The sequence below is a fragment of the Carcharodon carcharias genome, chromosome 11 (genome assembly GCF_017639515.1).
Source record: "Carcharodon carcharias isolate sCarCar2 chromosome 11, sCarCar2.pri, whole genome shotgun sequence".
Classification (NCBI taxonomy): domain Eukaryota; kingdom Metazoa; phylum Chordata; class Chondrichthyes; order Lamniformes; family Lamnidae; genus Carcharodon; species Carcharodon carcharias.
The window spans coordinates 24,993,250-25,006,978 of NC_054477.1; the positions used below are offsets into that span (position 1 = coordinate 24,993,250).

The 13,729-nt window shown below is 40.9% G+C and overlaps 1 protein-coding gene across 1 annotated transcript in view; it reads left to right on the forward strand.

Moving 5' to 3' along the window:
* Positions 1 to 13,729, forward strand: part of oca2 (oculocutaneous albinism II) — a 530,409-nt gene that overhangs the window by 426,095 nt on the left and 90,585 nt on the right. The window contains exons 21-22 of the mRNA XM_041198655.1: positions 1,593 to 1,697; positions 3,818 to 3,911. Coding sequence (XP_041054589.1) covers positions 1,593 to 1,697; positions 3,818 to 3,911 — 199 coding nt within the window. The remainder of the gene's footprint in view (positions 1 to 1,592; positions 1,698 to 3,817; positions 3,912 to 13,729) is intronic.

The window sequence follows — 13,729 nt, forward strand, 5'->3', positions numbered from 1 at the left end:
GTAGGTTATGGGACTTCAAGTGTATATCCAAGTGCTTTTTAAAAATATGGTATGGGTTCTTTCCTCAACCATCCTTTTCGGTAGTGAGTTCCAGACCCCCTACTAACCCCTGAGTGAAAGCAATCCTCGCCAATTTTCCTCCGACCCTTCTGCCAATTACTCTAAATCTCTGTTCCCTGGTTATTGACCTATCCGCTAAGAGAACTAGGGCCTTCCTCTCCGCTGTGTCTCGGCCCCTCATAATTTTATAAACCCCAACCAAATCTCCCCTCAGTCCCCAAAGAAAACAAGCCCAGCCTATCCAATCTTGTCTCATAATTAATATTCTCCGTTCCTGGCAACATCCTGGTACATATTCTCTGTAGCCTCTCTTCCTCTGTAATGCAGTGACCAGAACTGTACCTTGTGCTCCAGCTTTGGCCTAACTAGTGATTTATACAGTTCTAGCACAACCTCCCTGCTCTTACCCCCTTTGCCTTGTCTAATAAAAGAAAGTATCCCGTATGCCTCCTTACTCGTCTTATCTACCAGTGCTCCTCACTGGAGGTATCATCCACATGCCCTCCCATGGCCAGCTGCCCCTCCCCTATGCCCCCACTCTTTGCCACCCAACATGTCTATCTTCGTGGTGTCATGTCTCCTCCACACCTCCTTCCCAACTGGCAAAATGGAATGGGAAGACTTTTCATTACCTGATTGACTGGCAGTCCAGAATCATCCCAACAGCAATTCTTCCCATTGCTAATATTTTTATAGCTAAGAAGTGGTCAAAATTTAAAGAAAAGTATGGTTTTTAACACAACCCTTATGTTCAATAAACACTGAAATGCTCCAATAATAGACATATTAGTTTTAGTTTAGAGTCCCTCTGCACATTAAGGGCTAGAGAATTTAGCTCATGGTATAGCTCATCACTTATATTTCCAGTTGAATTTATTAATTTTGGATAATTAAAATTTTTTTTGTATGCCTATACAGTACAGGATTATTTCTTAATTGAAATCTTCATATCAGCAAAATGTACCCATCATATTTTTCTACCCCAGATCTAACTTTGGACTCCAGTCTTTTCTCATTAATGCAACAACACCCTAGTCTTTCCAGGCAACAGCAAAATACTGCGGACGTTGGACACCTGAAATAAAACAGAAGATGCTGGAAACTCTCAGCAGGTCAGGCAGCGTCTGCGCAGAGAGCAGCAGAATTAACATTTCAGGTTGAAGATGTTTCAAGGGATGTGGGCATCGCTGGCCAGGCCTGCATTTATTGCCCATCCCTAATTGCCCTTGTTTGGAGGGCATTTTAAGAGTCAACCACTTTACTGTGGGCCTGGAGTCACACGTAAGCCAGACCAGGTAAGGACGGCATTTAAAAATAGTGTCACAAATTGATGCAGTTCATGGCAGGGCCAGGACCTGGAATGAAGCTGAGCATTGGGCTCCTGATTCCCCAGTGAAAATCCAGCCCATAACTCTGTTCCTCTCCCCGCCAATGCTGCCAGACCTGCTTGAGGGTTTCTAACCAACCTGGTTATGATGTGCTATTGTTTTTCTCTACTAACGCACACTTCTTTTGTTTCTTCTCCAAAACAGTCTGTTCCGGAAGACCAACGGCTGTCAATCGCTTTAATCCTAGTCATTTGGGTGTCTTCCCTGGCGTCTTCTCTGATAGATAATATTCCCTTTACAGCTACTATGGTAAGTCAATTCTAAGGTGCCAGACCTGGTGTTTGGATGGGGAATCTTCAATGAAGACAAATTTTCAAGTTTCAGATTTGATCACCAGCATTGTGTCTCAGTCTTTTGCTTTTGGTTACTAAGCCAACTTTGAGAAAACCCAATCAACTTAGCAGTCATCTTTACCTCTCCAAAGTTTCGGCCTTATACAGGGAAGTTCTACTCTGCTTCCGTTCACTTCAAGTCTAATAGGATACTTAACAAGAATGAAATATTTGAAAAATAAATTGGGCTAAGATTTTTTTAAAAATGAATTGGATTGCCCACCAAGGCTAGTAGCAGAATATTCCCTATTCACACAGTGAGTGGTTAGGATCTGGATGCACTGTCTGAGATTATGGGGAAGACAGATTCAATCGAGGCCTTTAAAAAGGTTTGAATAATTATCTGAAGGGAGAAAATTTGCAGGGTTATGGGGGAAAAGGCAGGGGAGTGAGACTAACTAAGTTGCTCTTGTAGAGAGCTTGCAGGGACAATGACCTCTTGCTGTGCTGTAGTCATTCTATGATTCTATGTATGATGAAATTAAAAAAACACTCATTATAAACAAATTTATAATTGCATACATCTAATCTCTTTTAACTAATACATTACTTCCTTACACTAGTACATTATCTGTATTTACCAGTACAATTACCTTCGTTCACCAGTAAATTACCTTTTTTTGAATTCATCCATGGAATGTGGGCTTCGCTGGCTGGACCAGCATTTATTGCCCATCCCTAATTGCCCTTGAGAAAGTGGTGGTGAACCACCACTTCTTGAACCACTGCAGTCCATGTGGTGTGGGTACACCCACAGTGTTGTTAGGGAGGATGTTCCAGGATTTTGACCCAGCGACAGTGAAGGAATGGCGATATATTTCCAAGTCAGGATGGTGAGTGGCTTGGAGGGGAACTTCCAGGTGGTGGTGTTCCCATGTATCTGCTGCCCTTATCCTTCTAGGTGGTAGCAATCGTGGGTTTGGAAGGTGCTGCCTAAGGGGGCTTGATGAGTTCCTGCAGTACATCTTGTAGATGGTACACCCTGATGCTCCTGTTGCCACAGTATTTATATGACTAATCCAATCCAGTTTCTGGTTAATGGTAACCCTCAGGATGTTGATAGTGGGGTAGTCAGTGATGGTAATGTCATTGAATGTCAAGGGGCAATGGTTAGATTCTCTCTTGTTGGAGATGGTCATTGCCTGGCACTTGTGTGGCACGAATGTTTCTTTCCACTTGTCAGCCCAAGCCTGGATCTTGTCCAGGTCTTGCTGCATTTGGACAAGGGCTGCTTCATCCTCCCATCACTCGTAAAATTACCCGCCTTCACTAATAAATTACCCCTCGTCCCTTGTTCATTTAGCTCCTTTCAATTTAACAATGACCTCCTTGCATGTTAACAAGTCCTCACTAAGTTTTGGCTTCATGCATTTTTAAAATGTGCTTTCCAACGTAGTATGTAAAGAAGTAATTGAGATTAATTGAATGTCTACTTTTTTTGCTGTCTATTTTGTTTAACAACCCATCGAGTGTGCAGTGGCTGTTTCCACAATCTATATATAGGTTATTGCTTGCCTGCAAGCATTCTGCACCTCACCCAAAAATAGGATTGTACTGGTGAATAGTTTGAACTCTGTTGTATTGGGTGCATGACAGCAGTATTTTTCCCCCATTACAGAGAGTGCGTGCAGCTGCTCAAACTAGCTTCAGCTGAGAGTTGTTTTTGTATATTTATATATACGTGCATATATGGAAAAGGTAATTTCAGAGAAGCTGTTGCATTTATAAAGCATTGCAATCACACTAGCCCACCAGAGGAAAGCAGGCTGAACTTTTTTTTCAGCACAGCCATTAATGTAACAAATATCTTTTTTTTTCGAAAAGTGCTGCTTACTAGTCTGCTCTCACTCATTAAAAAGATATATTTATGGGCCTGGTGTGGAGGAATGGGATCAGTTAACTTTGTGCTTTGAAAGCAGGTGCCAAGCACTCAATAGCCAGCAAATTTAAATTGCTGCTCGTTTTTTTAAAAATAGGTTGAACGCCACTGAATCAAAAATTGGTTTCATCTGCATTGTCCTCTTTCTTTTTTAATAGATACCTGTGCTGCTAAATCTGAGTCAGGACACTGATGTAAACCTGCCGGTGAAACCTTTGATTTTCGCACTGGCGATGGGAGCCTGTCTGGGAGGTGAGTGACAGTGTTGTATTATGATGCTTTGAAAGGTGATCTGCTTCAGTAACAAGAGACAATAAAGCTGTTCCATCAAAATGTGCTGCAGATGAATTCTTGAAATTGTAGTCCAGTGCACGGAGATATTTCCCCCACTCCCAATTCGTCATCAAAGTCAGCATATCTGACAGCTGGAGAAGATGATATCTACAAAGAAACCTAATCATTGGTGACAAATCCTTCAGAAGTCAAATTATGAGGGTTTCTTGTGTGCACTGGGTTTTTTTTTTTGGTTTCTTCCAGCTTCATTGAAACAGTGAATCCTTGAGGGGGAAAAATGCGAAGGGGAAGAAAGACAATATTGATTTCAGTATAAAAACAGAAAATGCTAGAAAAACTCAGCAGGTCTGACAGCATCTGTGGAGAGAGAAACAGAGTTAACCTTTGATTTCAGTATATGTTTTTTTTTTTGTCTCACCAATTTCTTTCCCCCTTGTCTCCCTCCCTCCCCCCCAATGGGTGTCCAATCAATATTCTTTCCCCTTTGAAAATTTTGAATCTCCACTACTTAATTTACGAGTGGATGGGTAACTTTCTCTCCTCACTAGGTATCAGTACTAGAGTGATTATGTTACTAGGCTAGCAATTCAAAGGCTTGAATTAATAAATCCACAGCAGCTTTAGAATTTAAATGCAGCTAATTAAATTAATCTGGAATTAAAGATCTAATATCAATAGTAGTGACCAAGAAACAACTGGGTCGCTGTATGAAAGAAAGAGGTAGGTTCACTGAAGTCTTTTAGGGAAGGAAATCTGCTGTTGTTACCTATAAGAGACCTGCAACGATGTGGTTGACTCTTTTACTGCCCTCTGGAGCTGAATTTCCTTTCACTTCCCTCTCATTTACGCCTGTAAATGGGGTGGTCACAAGACGAGAATTAGGAGAGAAATAAAACAATCAACCTACTTTCGATTTCCGGCAGACCGCCCTTGAAGCATCCAGCGCTGCCACGAGAAACGGGTGGGGACCGAAAGAACATATTCAAATAAGGACCAAAGGACACAATTAAGGCTCCAACACAATTCGTGCGTAAATAAGTGCTGGCATCACTACTTCCTCCTCAGGCCAATAAAACACAGCCATTGCCATTTGGGAGGGCAGCTACTTTCAGCATTATTTAAATGGAACCTCACTTGCCCTTATTTCACTTGCCATGGAGGTTTGGAGGAAATTTTGCTGGTAGTCTGTTGTGTATTTTTTTTGACAAATCATTCAATTTTTAAGTGCCTAAACAACCTTTTGAAATCTTAAGAGGGATACTGCCTAAAACAAAAAAAAAAGGCATCCTTCTAGCAATTCCAGTTAGGCCGGCAAAAGAGGAGCAACAGCAGAAGGTGGAAGGAGGCACTAGGAGCAGGAGCTGCGGCTGTAGCTACAGGGGGACTAGCTGTTCCCGCATTGCCTGGTGCAGTGAAAATCACTGGAGCCCTGAACTTCTTTCCCTCTGGCTCCTTCTAGGCTACGTGAGAGGAAATGTCAGCAACATCAGTCAGCCTGTAGTTCATGCTTGCAGTAAGCAGGTGACTGATGCTGTGTTTGCTAACTCAAGTACTTCCATCGCGTTCCCCATGGGCAACTAGAAGTGGCAGAATGGGACCCTGGGTCTTACACCAATTTGAAGGCTTCTTCCCCAAGCTCTGGGCCTCATTGACTGCTCCAACATTGCCTTGTGGGCTCCTCGCATAACCCCAGAATCCAGATTTCTAATTATCTGTCAAAAAGAAAACTGTTAAGGCAGGCAGGAAGAGAATTTGAGACAAACTTATTAAGTATTTGTATAATCGTGAATGTACAGTTCCTTGTGTTTAAGATCAAAGTCATAGAGGTGAAAATTCCATCTTGCAAGAGGAGAAAATGACAGCCAAGTGGAGTTGCAATTTGAAAACAAAAAAGACTTGCATTTAGATAACGTTTTTTGTAACCACCTGATATCTCAAAGTGTTCTACAGCCAATAAAGTGCTTTTTGAAGTGTAGTGACTGTTGTAATGTAAGAAACACAGTCGCCAATTTGCGCACAGCAAACTCACACAAACAGCAATGTGATAATGGTCAGATAATCTGCTTTTTGTGTTGTTGATTGAGGGATAAATATTGACCAACACACTGGGGATAATTGCCCCATTTTTCTCCAGAATATTGTCATGGGATCCTTTATAACCACCTGAGTAGGTGGATGGGGCCTCAGAGGCACAGGAGATGATACCTCCAACAGTGCAGCACGCCCTCAGTTTTGGACTTTTTGTGCTCAAGTCCTGACATTGGACTTGAACCAAGTGACTCAGAAGCGAGAGTGCTACCAAGTGAGCTATGGTTGACACTGGGAGGGGAGGGGAGGAGGGTGGGTAGGGGGACCCCAGATCCATTTGTTTCCATCCCTCTAAAGTTACTCCCAAAATCCAGGAACAGTGACTGCTTCTTCAGCCAATGCAGATCACATTATGAACCTTACTTGGGGCTTAAGATGTGGCAAATGACAATCAATCCCCTCTCCCACCACCATCACCACCACCACCAATGGGACAATGTGAGTTTGAAATGGTAAACAGAACTCCATCCCTCAACAAAACCCATGGTTGTTTTAGGCTATGAGGTGTTTGAGTGCACTGCATTTCTAACATCAGATCAAATGTGATCTTTGGCATGTTTCTTACAGACTAGTCATGGGTTTTGAATTACAGTTAGGTATAATTAAATACATTTGCCATGTTAATCAAGTCTAATATCATTCATTATTTATACTTCTTTCATACAGATAAGTATTAAAATTTTCACTTAATAGGTAATGTCAGTTTTATAGATAAATTATAAAAAGTACAATTCATTAATGTTGTTCTTAATAGTATAACTTTGAGTTTGACACACTTATGTATAATTTAGATTTTTAAAATTATATTGCATGATGAGAACAGTTGACACTTGATGCGCCTTTGATGTAGTTACGACATACAAGCTTCTGAAGGGGCTTGACAGGGCAGACACTGAGTGTTACCCCTGGCTGGGGAATCTAGAACACATGGGCACAACCTCATGATAAGGGGTCAATCATTTAGGACTGAGATGAAGAGACGTTTCTTCACTCAAAGAGTTGTGAACCTTTGGAATTGTCCCCCCCCAAGGGGTTGCAGATGCTCCATCGTTAAGTATATTCAAGATGGAGATCAATGATTTTTGGTCTTTCAGGGAATCAAGGGATATGGGGAGCAGGCAGGAAGTGGAATTGAGGTATCAGGTCAGTCATGATTGTATTGAATGACAGTGAAGGCTCGAGGGGCTGCATGGTCTACCCCTGCATCTTTCTCTGCCTCCTGTAGAAAAGGCAAAATTTAAAATTGGTCAATGCATTTCTTAAAAATATATATTTTAAACAAACTTGTTGAAGGGGCAATGCTGATATGAACATATGCATTAGGAGGAGCAGTAGGCCATTTGGCCCTTCATGCCTGCCCAATCATGGCTGATCTGATTGTGGCCTCAATTCCACATTCCTCTTACCCCCGAGAACCTTCGCTTCCTTGTTAGTCGAGAATCTACCTACTTCTGCTGTAAAAATATTCAATGAACCTGCTTCCCCCCCTCTTTGGGGAAGAGAGTTCCAACGATTCACAACCCTCTGAGAGAAAAAAATTCTTCTCATCTCCATCTTAAACGGGAGACGCCTTATTTTAAAACTGTGTCACCTAGCTCTAGTCTCTCCCAGAAGCATCCAGCCTGTCAAGAACCCCCCAGGATCTTATATGTTTCAATAAGATCACCTCTCATTCTCTAAACTCCAATGGATCCAGGCCCAGATTGCCCAACCTTTCCTCATAAAATAACCCTGCAACCCACGTATCAGTTGAGCAAACCTTCTCTGAGCTGCTTCAAACACATTTATGTCCTTCCTTCAATAAGGTAACCAATCCTGTATACAGTATACCAGATGTGGTCTCATCAACACTCTGTACAACTGTAGTAAAACATCCCTACTTTTATATACCATTCCCTTTGCAATAAACAACAGCATTCCATTTGTCTACCAATCACTTGCTGTATCTGCTTACTAATGTTTTGGGATTCATGTTCCTCAGAGTTCTGCAATCTCCATTTAAATAATACACTGCTTTTCTATTCTTCCTGGCAAAGTGGACAAGTCCACATTTTCCCATATCATACTCCATTTGCCAAATGTTTGCCCATTCACTTAATCCATCTATGTCTCTTTGAAGAATTGTTATGTCCTCTTCACAATTTACTTTCCTACCTATCTTTGTGTCATTAGCAAATTTAGAAACCAAACATTTGGCCCCTTCATCCAAGTCATTGATACAAATTGTAAATAGTTGAGGCACCAGCACTGATCCCTGTGGTACTCCACTCGTCACATCTTGCCAACCTGAAAATGACCCTTTTATGCCTACTCTTTGTTACCTGTTAGCTAACCAATCCTCTATCCATGCTAATACATTACCCCCTACACCATGAGCTCTTATTTTGCATAGTAACCTTTTATGTGGCACCTTGTCAAATGCATTCAGGAAATCTAGGTACAGCACATCCACAGGTTCCCCTTTATCCATATTGCTTGTTACTTCCTGAAAAAGCTCCAATAAATTAGTCAAACATGATTTCCCTTTCACAAAACCATGTTGACTCTGCCCTGATTGCATTGAGATTTCCTAAGTGCTCCGCTGTAATGTGGCATGCTATCAAATTTAATTTTTTCATTTGAAAACATTCATGTACAAATGCCTAGCATATCTATGTTCCATTCAAATAAATACATGAACGTCTGCCTAAAAGTAACTAGTATAGGAATGTAGAACTCAGCCTTGGTTCGGTCACAGTACCTTTGCCTGCCAGTAGGTTGTGAATTCAAGCTCCACTCCAGAAACTTGAGCACACATTCTCCAGCCACTATAGCCTGACACTTTGGGATTATCATCATAACTGGCTTTGTCTTGCTGCCTCTTTTATTGCCTTCAAAACCCTCTGAAGGATTTACCTCTGCAATTGCCTCTTCAGTCTTTCCTGATCACAAAACCCTTCAATTGCTGCCTTATGCCTAGCTTAAGTATTTTTAAGTAATTTTCATTGATTCACCAACCTGACCCAAGCATTTGACTAGGGCAGGTAATGACATAATGGTATTGTTGCTGGACTAGTAATCCTGTTACTTCCTGAAAAAGCTCCAATAAATTAGTCAAACATGATTTCCCTTTCACAAAACCATGTTGACTTCGCCCTGATTGCATTGAGATTTCCTAAGTGCTCCGCTATAATGCGGCATGCTATCAAATCCAGAGACCCAGGGTAATAATCTGGGGAGCCGGGTTCAAATCTTGCCGCAGCAGATGGTGGAATTTGAATTCAATAGAAAAAAATCTGGAATTAAAAGTCTAATGGCGACCATGAAACCATTGTCGTACAAACTCATCTGGGTTCACTAATGCCCTTTGGGGAAATCTGCCGTCCCTACTTACATGTGACTCCAGACCTACAGCAATGTGGTTGACTCTTAAATGCCCCCTGAACAAGGGCAACAACAGGATAGGCAATAAATTCTGGCCTAACCAGCGACACCCAGATCCAATGATTAAAAAAAAATCCTTAGGCTCTGTGGATTGTGCTCCAAAGATTTGGATGTCCAATAGATTTCATCACAATCCTTCAATTGTTTCATGATGATATAAGTGGGAGATCTGAAATAGATGCCTTCAAAACGCAGACTGGGGTCAAGCAAGGCTGCATGATAGCCCCCATAGTATTTACAATCTACCTATTCAACCCATCAAAGATCAAAACCCCTCTGGTGTCAGTATAAAATTAGATGGAAAACTCTTTAACTCCATGCAAAACTAAACTGACCATATAAACATACAGTTTGCGGATAACTGCAGTGTCATTGCCCACTCCGCACCAGAATTGCAAGCGCTGTCAATGTCTTCAATTCTGCATACAAGAAACTCAGGCCAGCCCTTATATGTTGCCAAAACAAACAAACACATGGTAATAGCCAAATATTCCACCTCCCATTAATGTTGAAGTACAGATCCTGTAATATGTTGGCAACCAAAAGGCCACTATTAACGAGGAGAGCCAACACTGGATCAGCTGTGTGAGCTCAGCTTTCTACAAACCACAGCAGCAAGTGTTTGACAAAAAAAGCCCTCTGCAAATCAACTAAAGTCCAGTCTTCAGAGCAGTTGTTGCCACCAGTCCTTACTGCATTGAGACCTGGACTGTGTGTCAGTGACACATAAGAGCACTAGGGAAACTCTGTTAGCACTGCTGCTGCATCATCCTCCTGATTCGATGGGAGGACTAGCAGGCAAACGTTACTGTTCTTTAAGCTGGCTCCTCAGACATCCAAATCAACTTTGATGGACTGGAAACTGTGTCCGGATGTCCAAAAACTGTCTCCTCCACCTGTTGAAGGTCCTGTTTCCTCAACACTCAAATGGCCAAAATTCTAGGGAGGAGCAAAGAAAATGCTCCAAAGACAGTCTGAAGCTCTCCATGAAGTGCGTCAGCATTGATATTAACGACTGGAAGGAGCTTGCTACTAATCTTTCAAAATGGCGACAACTTGTCCATCAAACTGCATCACGCTTTGAGTCCAAATGTCTTAATGATGAGGCAGAGCAGCGACAGAGAAGGCAAGAAAGGGAAGCAAATCCTGCACACTAATCCCAGTAGCTTGTGGGATGTCCTGTCCCATGTGCCCAAAGGTCTGTGGATTGAGAATTGGCCTGTTCAGTCATATGAAGACCCATGGCAGAAACTCAAGACCCTGAATAGACATCACCATTGAATCAAGGGACAGCTGACAATATTAGAATACCATGTACTCAGTCCAGAAGTGGTAGAGATGCATAATACATTTATGTATAGTAAAAGAAAAGATAAATGGATGGGTTTGAGGAATATGTCACAGCTCGGAAGGAGATTACTAATGAAAGACATATTTTTAACACAAGGCTTCAAGCTTAGGCAGAAGGCATTGATTAATATGTAATAGATTTGTGGAAAAAAGCAAAGTCTTGTGAATCCTCTTAGACAACCTCATTAAAGACACAACTGTAGTCAGAATAATAGATGACCAATTTCAAGCTAGATTACTGAGACAAGTCTAGTTTTACAGAAAACACTTGCAGAGCAACAGAAAACAGCAAAACAGCAGTGTGAGCGAAGCAAAGATTTCACTTCATTCAATCAAACAAAAAAAGAGCCAGAGCTAGCTGGTCAATAACAGGTCATGGATTGCAGCTACCATGATAATTGCATAGCATCAGTCAAAGAAGACACACAGCACAATAATTTAAAATGGATGGATAAAAAAGATGAAAGGAATCTAACAATTGAAAACAAGTTAACAAAGTACACCTAGTATCTTTAATGGTAATTTAGTTCATCAAGTTGTCAAATACCACAGAAATAACTATAAAAGCAATCTGAAACAGACATAGCACAGCACTGGCCTCGTGAGTGTGGTGTGTTCCACAATGTGACTGAAACCCTGGCATTGAAATACTGGAAGATGAGCAAGCTACTGGGGATTAGGAGCGCTGCTGCCAGCTTGGCACTTCTAGGTAAGATATTATCCTATGAGGATGAAACCCATGTGTATGCAGCACCCAAATTTATGCCAACTGAATGCAGATATGCCCAATTAGAGAAAAAAGTGACAGTTGTAGTAATTGGAGGCAACAAATTTCATCAGTATTTCTATGCACAAAATTATGTGAGGGAGACAGGTATGAAGGAATCACTGTATGTATGAAATGCCACCAAGATAGTAGTGCATGTACTTAAATTGCAAAAATATAAATTGACAGTACAATACAAGAAAAGTTACAGAGCTCCACATAGAGGATGCACTGAATTGAATCTACCAACCCAGAACTGACAGCACAAGATGTCAAAGATGATTAAGTATCTGTGTGCGTGATGTTCTGTCTCCTGATGTTGCAAACAAGACTAGGTGAGATAATAACAAAGACTGAAGAAAGTCCAATCAGTACAAAAAGTTGACTGATTGATAGAACTTCTGCTGATAAAATACAGAAAAACACCAAGCATTTCAAGAACCAAAAAAAAAATCAAAAGTCAAAAGTTCAACCTGGCACATCACCACAAATTGCAGGTAGAGTGAGTTGACATTTGACATGCAATACATATATAAATAACATGTGCAGCAGAAATACATCACACTCTAAGCAGACCATGGCAGAAACTTATTTAAATTTCATTCAAATTCATAATTAATCATGTTTGAGCACCCTTTGATTTAAAGAAAAACTAATAAGTTGTTTTTTAAATTTATTCGTTTATGAGATGTAGCCGTTGTTGGCTAGGTCAACATTGTTGCCCATCCCTAATTGCCCTTAAGAAGGTAATTGTGAGCTGCCTTCTTGAACCACTGCAGTCCATGTGGCCCAGGTGCACCCACAGTGCTGTTAGGAAGAGTGTTCCAGGATTTTGACCCAGCGACAGTGAAGGAAACGACAGTATATAATTAGTGAGAAAAATACATTACATTTTTAAAAATCCCTTCAGATTGTTGCACAATTTCTTACCAGGTAATACTGACCCTTCCAAAATTGTATTCTTTAATGTTTTGACAATCCTAAAATTTTGTTGCAGCAAGGTGAAGCCTTTTCCCATTTTCATATTCTCAGAGTACTATCACAGATTTTTACATAGTTATTTTCGGCCATAAAATAAGGTTGAGATGTGTAGGCTGACTGAAAATTGGCACCATGTGTGACAGACAGGAGGAAAGAAGAAACTAGTTATAACACTCTGGCCTAATCACCTTAACTCTGTTAGCTCCTATTGATTGGAAACCTGATGTTATCGCTGCTGATTGCTTTTTTCCCCAGCTGCACAGGGATAAAGTACACCAGACTGACACCTGTTTAAGCAGACAAGCGTTGATTGAGTTTACTTGATGAGGCAGGTGCAAAGTCTTACAGGAAATGCACACAGTGCTACATGAACAGCAGAGTGCATAAGCCTCTCTTGATAACAAAAGTTAATCAGAATTGGAAAATCAGTGCCCCAGTTTGAATTCACTAAGCAGTGGAAAATCTATTGTTAATTGGATAGGATAAGAGGAAGTCGCATCTGAGTGTTTCATGAGTGTTGCTGAAAAATGCACAAACTTGGGGCTCAAGATGAATCAAAATGTATTGAATGTGTGCTTGAGTACCCATTTTAAAATGGAAATCGCACTGTTAGGTGTCTCCATCTGGAAATTACTGTAAGTCATATTATTGTGCAAATAAGAAATGGCTGCTTGTATCAACTTCCTCTTCCTCTCTATTTAAAGGAGGGCATTAGGCTTTTTAACATAAACAGGTTAACTGTTCTGATAAAGTAGCAGAGTGAGGAATTTGGTCTCAATGCAATAAACGTTCATACCATAACTAGTTAATTTAGACACCAATAAGCGTGATGTTACACGATGGTTTTCAAAATAATATGAACAATTTATCAACAGTATGCAAGGGCTAGCTTTGCAATCCATTTCCTTCATTGAACTACCAGTATCTTGTGCATAATCTAGGCTGCCACTTCAGCACAGTACTGAGAGAGTGCTGCACTGTTGGAGGTGCTGTCTTTAGGAAACGACATATTAATTGAGGCCCCATCTGCCTTCTCAGATTGACGTTTTTTTTAAAAAAATGTACTTTATTCATAAAATGTCTGGAAGAACATTATAAAGCATTTCAAAATCACCATCACGAAAGTACAATCAGATTCAACTTTTACAAATGGATCATGAGGTGCATC